Below are 9,579 nucleotides of genomic sequence, written 5' to 3' on the forward strand. Positions count from 1 at the left end.
TTAATCAATACAGTATATCAGTGAATCGAAGGGAACTACTTGCTCCTTCAAATAAAAATGCGAAGGAAACATGAACCGATTACTTATTGTGTTAAACAATCATAAAGCATTGGCATCAACATTCTACGAAAAACAAAGTTAGTTGATGATGACAATTTACGAAACAGGCAAGCGGAGGGGTGGGTACACTATGCTAGCTGCACATCAAGTCATTAACCCAATACAACCCAACGATTAGTTTAGTAACACCTCTGGTCGACTGAATACAACATCAAACGATGCTGAGGCACGAGTCGAGTTTAGTGGAGCTGTGGCATCAGTATGCTCCCTGTCTAAATATTAATTCCCGTGTAACGGGCCGCGCTGCTGTATAGTCCCTACCAGTCTGCTGTGGCGCTAAGTGGGAAGACGGTGGTCGTAGTGGAGAGTCAGAATGTCGCTCATCAACGACACGTCTCCATCCACAATCAAAGCACGAGTGTCCCTTTTTCTTCCACCAGCTCCCGATTCGGCAATTTGCGCCAATCAAGAAATACGTTACTGTTTTCCGGCGATAGCGTGTCACTGCCACGTTTTACGGATCCCGACCCCGGAATGTCGTCAGTAAGGGGCCGATCAGAGGACATCTTTCTCGCTAATTTGTCCCAGAAATTCCCGTCTCAGCCGGCGATGTCCGAATCTGAGCGTTGTTTAACACTTCTGAATTTTCAGAGGTCTCTGTCCTCACCGTGAATTTGCCTCAACAATCCCAAACTTGCACAGTTCTGACATAAACTGCGGTGTCCCAGCTTGAAGCTGTTGTCCTCGGACATCTCAAGAGGCGGGTCGTGCCGCAGTTCGCTAGCCCCGACTAAGTGGACAGAACCGGCAGATCCCACGAGCTGGGAGTCGGTGGCCGCAGGACACGCGCGGGCCGCGACTCGACTCCGCTGCTCGACTCGCCGCGGCCCACTTCGCTAGCGTCGCTCGCGCACGCCGACGCCACTAGTCCGACGCCGTGTCGGGACGCGGAGAGGGACGCAAGCTGGCTGCCGTGGCCGAGCTCCTGCCCACGCTGGCGGGAGATGGCCGGGGCAAGGAGAAGGAGAGGCGAAGCAGACGGCAGCACGAGAGGCGGTGGGCCGCCGCTGCCAGCAGGTGGGGCACGTCGCCGGGACGCGCGAGGACGCAGTCGCGTGTCTGGAGTGCGCCGAGGCGTGACTGCAGCACACCGCAACGCGTCACGCCAACGTGCTTGAACTGCGGTGGCGCGCACGCTGCAAAGTCGCGCAGCTGCGCACACTTAGAGAAGAGGAGACAGGCCGCCACGGGAAAAGCGACACATGAGGAAGAGGGCGCGGCCCCACCCCCCCCCCCCCCCCCCACCCTACAGCGGGAGAAGGACGGCGCCAACCAGAAGTCGGCGAGGCTGGTGTCACGCCGAGCGCCGCCACCGACGACGCAGTGGCCGCTCTCAAAGCCGCAGTGGAGGCAGCAGGAGCTCGTCGGCGCTCACCGGCAGCTTCCACAGCTGCGAGAGGAGCTGAGGATGGCGACGAAGAAGACAACCGACAGCCGCCCCCGACGCCACCTTCGCGGTGGGTCGACCAGCGGGGGTGGACGCGGCGACCCGGGCAGATGTTCCGCCGCGAACGGACGCGGCGACTCGAACGGACGTCGCCGCGGAACCTGCAGCAGTACGGGAGACCGGGGAGACGGCCACGGACGTGGCACCGTCTTCACCTTCCCCAACTCCCGACAGGGAGGTACAACACCAGGGGAAACACGAAGAAGAGGATGGGAAACTGCGCACCGATGTCATCCCATTCCCCGACAGCAGCAACGTCCCGGCAGTGCTGAAGAAGACCGCCACCGTGCTGCGAGGTGGGCGCTTCAACGAGCACAAAAACCCACACCTCTTCGCCGCTGGACACCGGGCAATAATGCTCGAATTCGCCACAAGGAAGGATCTGAACGTCATGAGTGCCAACCCCGCCTTCACGCCGCGCGACTGGGACTACATCCTGGAAGACGCAGCCGTGCGGCTGACGAAGGAGGTTCGCGACGGCGAGAGGCAGCCGACAGCAGAACTCGAGGCAGCAATTCAACGAGTCACGCGCGAGGGGAGGAAAACCCAAAGACAACGAAGTCCACCGCTAGCGTGCCCGCATGCCAACAGCCAGGAGTAATAGACTGACCGCGCCAGGACAGACCTACAAGACAGGAAACGCCTTCACACACCCCGCAAGGAACAGGGGGGCGAGGCTGTAACAAGCCAGAACTGCACCAACCTCGGGCCAAGGATAAGGCCCGTCAGTACAGCGTCAGCGACACGCGCAGGGAAGCTCAAAACTTGGACTGCCCACGACACACACCTGTCACGTTTAGGACAGTGTGCAGCTTGTGCATTTCTCACGTACTCACAGACTGGAACTAACAGCCCCTAAAGCGGCGACCACCGAAATTTTATAAAATAAATCAACGTAATGACACTTTAAGTAGACGCAACTACAGTGTCCTGCCTCGTGCCAGTCGTGAAAACGGGCAGCAAGTTTAGTACAAATGGAAGAAGGCAAGCTAGACGGCTTCTAACCTTCCAAGCTGTCATCCTTCTCTTCTTACCGAATAGCTCGCATCACCCTGGTCAAACGCAAAGTCTGTGAACCGTCAGTATTTCAGAGATAATTTAAGGCGGGGAAAGTAAAGGAGATCAGCCGGCGCCAAATATATAGAATAAGAAACATGTACATATGATCAGACACCTTGCGTTACACATGCACACGTTGCGGGTATCCAACAGCGCTCGACCACGCTGCTTCGAGCGATCTACATCTACATCTACATGGCTACTCTGCAATTCACAGTTAAGTGCCTGGCAGAAGGTTCATCAAACCATTTTCATACTACTTCTCTACAATCCTACTCTCGAATGGCGAGTAGGAAAAAGGAACACCTAAATCTTTCCGTTCGAGCTCTGGTTTCTCTTATTAAGATGATCATTTCTCCCTACGTAGGTGGGTGTCAACAAAATATTTACGCATTCGGAAGAGAAAGTTGGTAATTGAAATTTCGTAAATAGATCTCGCCGCAATGCCCCTATTGCTCGATAACACGAAACGAGCTGCCCTTCTTCGCACTTTTTCGATGTCCTCTGTCAATCCTACCTGGTAAGGATCCCATACCGCGCAGCAATATTCTAGCAGAGGACGGACAGGTGTAATATAAGCTGTCTCTTTAGTGGGTTTGTCGCATCTTCTAAGTGTTCTGCCAACAAAGCGCAGTCTTTGTTTCGCTTTCCCCACAATATTATCTATGTGGTATTTCCAATTTAAGATGCTCGAAATTGTAGTTCCTAGGTATTTAGTCGAATTGATAGCCCTTAGATTTGTGCGATTTATCGTATACCCAAAATTTATCGGATTTCTTTTAGTACCCATGTGCATGACCTCGCACTTTTCTTTGTTTAGTGCCAATTGCCACTTTTAGCGCCATACAGAAATTCTCTCTAGATCATTTTGTAATTGCAATTGATCGTCTGATGATTTTACTAGATGGTAAATTACAGTGTCATCTGCAAACATTGTAAGGGGGCTGCTCACATTATTACCTACATCACCTGCTCACATTATTACCTACATCATTTATATAAATCAGAAACAGCAGAGGGCCTATGACATTACCTTGCAGAACGCCTGATATCACTTCTGTTCTACTCGATGAGTAATAGTCGCTTGTGAGGAACAGTATCAAAAGCCTTCTGTAAATCTAGGAATACTGAATCGATATGCGATCCCTTGTCGACAGCACTCATTACTTCATGGGAATAATGGGCTATCTGTGTTGCACAAGAACGATATTTTCTTAACCCGTGTTGGTTATGTATCAATAAGTCATTTTCTTCAAGGTGATTCATAATGTTCGAGTCCACTACCTGCTCCAAAATCCGACTACAAATTGAGGTCAGTGATATGGATGTGTAATTCAATGGGTTACTCCCACAAGAAGCGTTTTCGGACAGTTCCAACAGCATTACAATGGACGTTGGATGTTTGATCTACCTAATGGTGATTACTTTGAAGGCCAGTTAAGGTATTTTGTACGTAACTCCTGTTTCCTTTATTTTCTTAGATAACTCACCAAACTTTTTCCGACGGACCTCGTGTAATAAAATGCTTCTAGCAGCTAAAAGCCGAGTTCAAAAACGGCAACTAACGTTAAGAAATTCCTAAGAGGGTAGTTTTCCTGCTCACTAAGAAACAAAACTACATGCACGGTAATATTTTAAGATGAGCTTGACATTAATTGACGTTGATGAATTCAGCCATAAGCCGAGTGAGAGGGCAGAGTGTCGCGGCCGCTGCGTGGGTAGAGGATGTTGTAATGAAGTGCCTATTCTGTATGAGTGAGATCTTTGAATTGTTGTAGGAAAATGGAACTTTATGATGCATAATTTGTTTAACTTAATAGTGTGCTAAAAATGATGGAATTTTATAAAATACGCGTGTTTGAAAAAACAAAATTGCATGTAAATAACTGGTTCATACTTAGAGAAATTGTATGATGTAACTTCAAAGGTGTAGGGAACCCCCTCCACTACGGAAGGGGCTTGGCGCGCAAGAAAAGCTGGAGGTGGCGGTCGATCTGGGCGGCAAGAGAAAGGGCAGATTAGGCAGTCAGCGGCCAGCAGTCGTACAGTCAACACCGCAGGTGGAGAGGGAGGCGTTGTCTAACCAAGTCTATGATGGTATGGCCTCGGATGTGGTTCCGGCTGTAAAAAGGGTGCTCTCGTATTTGGAAAAGCTCTAAAGGTGAAGAATACGCCGCCAAGAAGAATTAAAAAGAGCTTCAAACCGCCAGAGGGAGACCCGATAGCCACCACGTGCTTGCCACCTCCATTGTGCAACTGTTTCGACAGCTTTAGAAAACAGGTATGTATGTCACTGTGTTTGTGTGTGCTTTTGCAATAACAATCAGTGTTGCAAAATACGTTTTTAAACTTTGAACTGCCCTCTTTATGATACCAAGTAGGGTCCTATCCTAATAGTGCTAAAAACCGAGTATCCTAATTATGAAGAAATGCTAATTTGTTTCCATTTAAATGTGCCTAAGTTCAGTTTTAAAGCAAATGAACGTTTCTAGTTAAATCATTTGTTTCACAGATAAAAGGAGAGGCACATAATACTTAAGTGATGAAACATTTTAATACGCTATGAACTGCTTTAATTTAAAAGTGCCAAAGTTTTAGTACTAATGAACGTAAAAGTGGTTAGTTGAAATCACTTACTTCACAAGTGGTGTTATGAGGCACTTAAATTTCATCCTATTTGAAACCTAACTTGAACTTGAATTTTTGCAAGAGTATATATAAATCCATTGAGGAGGAGGATATTGGTGTTACACGTCCCGTCGACAAATAGGTCATTAGAGACGGTAAATCCATTGAGAATAATGTTTGCACATGATTATGCCTAATTAGGCTGGCGAGTGCTTTTTGTTTCATTTATGTAAATTTTCTCTACTTTCATTATTTTCTAAATTGTAGTCTTCCTGCTTTCTATTAATTACCACCCTTACGAAATTCACTTTCGATTCCCTTTGTCCATTAGGTTAATTTATGGTCAAACGTTTCAAAATTCCTCCCAGAGGGTAATCCTTGCTGCATGTTAAGATCATACTTGACATTTTACTTTCCGCGGTAGCGTTATAATGTGAGAAGGGCAATGTCCTGCTGTTTGTTTTCCAGTAATGATAACGCACAGTCACTCGCGACTTACTGATCAGCTGCTATGGTATAAATTTTTACACAGAGATAACATAGATTCATGAGTATACATTACACACACGATCATATTAAAATGCATTACACATTAGTAAATTGTGAAAATTACCGAACTATCAGTTTAATAACCCACGGCTGCAAAATACTAACACGAATTCTTTACAGACGAATGGAAAAAATGGTAGAAGCCGACCTCAGAGAAGATCAGTTTGGATTCTGTAGAGATGTTGGAACACGAGAGGCAATACTGACCCTTCGATTTATCTTAGAAAATAGATTAAGGAAAGGCAAACCTACGTTTCTAGCATTTGTAGACTAAAGTTTTGACAATGTTGACTGGAATACTCTCTTTCAAATTCTGAATGTCGCAGGGGTAAAATACAGGGAGCAAAAGGCTATTTACAATTTGTACAGAAACCAGATGGCAGTTATAAGAGTCGAGGGGCATGAAAGAGAAGCAGTGGTTGGGAAGGAAGTGAGACAGGGTTGCAGCCTATCCCCGACGTTATTCAATCTGTATATTGAGCAAGCAGTGAAGGAAACAAAAGAAAATTTCGGAGTAGGAATTAAAATCCATGGAGAAGAAATAAAAACTTTGAAGTTCGCTGATGACATTGTAATTCTCTCAAAGAGAGCAAAGGACCTGGAAGATCAGCTCAACGGAATGGACAGTGTCTTGAAAGGAGGATATAAGATGAACATCAATAAAAACAAAACGAGGGTAATGGAAAGTAGTCGAATTAAATCGGGTGATGCTGAGGGAATGAGATTAGGAAATGAGACGCTTAAAGTAGTAAATGAGTTTTGCTATTTAGGGAGCAAAGTAACTCATGAAGCGAGGATATACAACGTAGACTGGCAATGCCAAGGAAAGCGTTTCTGAAGAAGAGAAATTGGTTAACATCGATTATAGATTTATGTGTCAGGAAGTCGTTTCTGAAAGTATTTGTAGGGAGTGTAGCCATGTATTTAAGTGAAACGTGGACGATAAATAGGTTAGACAAGAAGAGAATAGAAGCTTTCGAAATATGGTGCTACAGAAGAATGCTTAAGATTAGATGAGTAGATCACATAAGTAATGGGCAGGTATTGAGTAGAATTAGGGAGAAGAGAAAGTTGTGGCGCAACGTGACTAGAAGAAGGGACATATTCTGAGGCATCAAGAGATCACCAAATCAGTATTGGAGGGCAGCGTGGAGAGTAAAAATCATAGAGGGAGACCAAGAGATCAATACACTAAACAGATTCAGAAGGATGTAGGTTCGGAATGTGTGTGAAATCTTATGGGACTTAACTGCTAAGGTCATCAGTCCCTAAGCTTACACACTACTTAACCTAAATTATCCTAAGGACAAACACACACACCCATGCCCGAGGGAGGACTCGTACCTCCGCCGGGTCCTGCCGCGCAATCCAGGACTGCAGCGCCTGAGACCCCTCGGCTAATCCGGCGCGGCAAGGATGTAGGTTGCAGTAGGTACTGGGAGGAGGAGGAGGACATTAGTGTTTAACGTCCCGTCGACAACGAGGTCATTAGAGACGGAGCGCAAGCTCGGGTGAGGGAAGGATGGGGAAGGAAATCGGCCGTGCCCTTTCAAAGGAACCATCCCGGCATTTGCCTGAAGCGATTTAGGGAAATCACGGAAAACCTAAATCAGGATGGCCGGAGACGAGATTGAACCGTCGTCCTCCCGAATGCGAGGTACTGGGAGATGAAGGAGCTTGCACAAGATAGAGTAGCATGGAGAGCTGCATCAAACCAGTCTCTGGACTGAAGACCACAACAGCAACAACAACATACATATAAGTTGTAAGAAACATGAAATTAGATTAAGGCTGTCTTAATACAACACAATGAGTAGAACAAAACTGAAAGTCAAAACTTTAAGTAAGCGTTCGTGATCTTGTGTCTTATAGCATAAGGTATTTAAACTAAGTACGATTACTGTTATTAATCAATCATCTGCCCATACAAACGACAACACAACACCTCGTCAGGCTATAATTATAGCGTCACAATTTTGGGTTCGCCGAGAATGACTGCACGCAGAGAACAAGCAACTGATAGGTACTCTTCCGAATGTTACGGACTTCTAACGATCAGTACTTGCGGACTGGCGGCCAACTTACCGCACCCTTCCTATAGCTTGTCTGTTAGGACGTCATAACATGCCGATTTACGTAGTTACCAATCAATTATAAGACCGGTATATATGCGGCCCGAGATGACGCCTCAGGATGTCAGTAATGACTCTGAGCAGAAAGTTTGGTGCTCACTGCTTTAGGCCTCTCTTTGCATATTTTATTTTTAACGACAGGAAACTTTTATGTACGGCAAAAGTTTCACGACATCAAATGACCGACAGACGTTCAGCTGGCAACTTTCAAATGCCACTGTGAATTCTTCAGATTACGAGATTCCGCGTATTTAACATGTTTGTACGAGCACTTTTCTTAGCTTTGAGATTCTTCTGAAGCAGTCGTTCACTGAATGAGTAAATAACCAGTAGCTTTGTAGTAGCACTACGCACACCTTACTTCGCTAACGCCCCGTTTGACAGACGGGCCATCACTCACCTCTGGCAGCACTCGGAACAGCATACTGCGCGTTACGCTGCGGGATACCAGCGCCTCTAGCGGACTCGCGTTGATATGCAGACGGCCACGACGCAGGCGGTTCCGTGGTGGGGGCCTGAGGCAGGGGAAGAGCGAACGTCACGTCATCGTCCCGGATAACCGCAGACAAGTGCATCGCAGTACCGACCAGCTTATCTGGTGGCTCCCTTCTGATTTTCGAGAGATCTGGGCAGAATGAAGTGTCAGCTTTCCACTGCCCTCCTTTCATTATCCGCCCCTGCATCAGACAGACTTAATGTAAGATTATATCGATGACAAAGAAACCTAGTATTTTCATCTGTGTGTGAAAACTCTTTAATTCCAGTAGCCAATAACTCCATAATCAGAGATCGATTTGTAAGTGAATTGAAACCACTCTTAAATGGCCGTAAGACATTTCAAAAGAATAATTCGTGTTTACAGAAAATCTAGGCGTAAGAAGTTATAGTCACGTTAGCTTTTGTTTTGAACAGGTCTATATATAGTCGAGACAATAGTGTCTCGCTTTCATTTTATCATTTGATCTCGGTACATCTTCTCTCACCTTGTCAGTATTGTGTTAGCTCGCGTGAGTGCTTTTTAATTTCAGAAGTACCTTCCACTTCATCTGAAAGTAATTATCTTTGTGAGAGAGAAAAAAGTCTACTGTCAAAAAGAGATGACTATTTTTTATAAGTGAATTCACGAAAGTGAGATAGGGAATATCAGTGCACAGAAATTAATTCAAAGCTTAAACTGTGAGAACTTTAATTATTTTCGATGGCTACATTACACAACGCAGCACAGCGACTGTCATTTTATCATCAAATCGAACGAAAGTTGACATAGCCATAGGATCTTTGACTGCCAACGTTAATGAACATTGACTTTATAATAACTCAGAAAAAAAACTTCTGACGTGAATTTAACGTACTTGCAAGGGTCTAAAAGTAATTTGGACAGCACTTGCGTAAAGATTATCGTCTTTATTCATTGATTCATCCATCAAAGTTAAAGATACAAAGATGTGGTATCTGGCAAAATTGAACATTTATTTCCACACAAAACACGTCTATACAGGATAGCTTGCAAGCACGGAAGACTGAACAATTAACTGTTAACAGAGGCATGGAATCGTCTATATCATTCACGTCAAAGAGTAACTATATAACAAACACTAGCCACATGGAATGTTTATATACTACTGTACACTCGCGTTTGCGGGA

General features: G+C 45.6%; 1 protein-coding gene across 1 annotated transcript in view; it reads right to left on the reverse strand.

Moving 5' to 3' along the window:
• LOC124772841 (cytochrome P450 9e2-like) overlaps positions 1–8,390 on the reverse strand; it is an 86,029-nt gene extending 77,639 nt beyond the window's left edge. Inside the window, exon 1 of the mRNA XM_047249354.1 lies at positions 8,336–8,390. Coding sequence (XP_047105310.1) covers positions 8,336–8,359 — 24 coding nt within the window. The 5' untranslated portion in view covers positions 8,360–8,390. The remainder of the gene's footprint in view (positions 1–8,335) is intronic.
• Positions 8,391–9,579: the final 1,189 nt, after the last annotated feature.

Source organism: Schistocerca piceifrons, chromosome 2 (assembly GCF_021461385.2).
Source record: "Schistocerca piceifrons isolate TAMUIC-IGC-003096 chromosome 2, iqSchPice1.1, whole genome shotgun sequence".
Taxonomy (NCBI): domain Eukaryota; kingdom Metazoa; phylum Arthropoda; class Insecta; order Orthoptera; family Acrididae; genus Schistocerca; species Schistocerca piceifrons.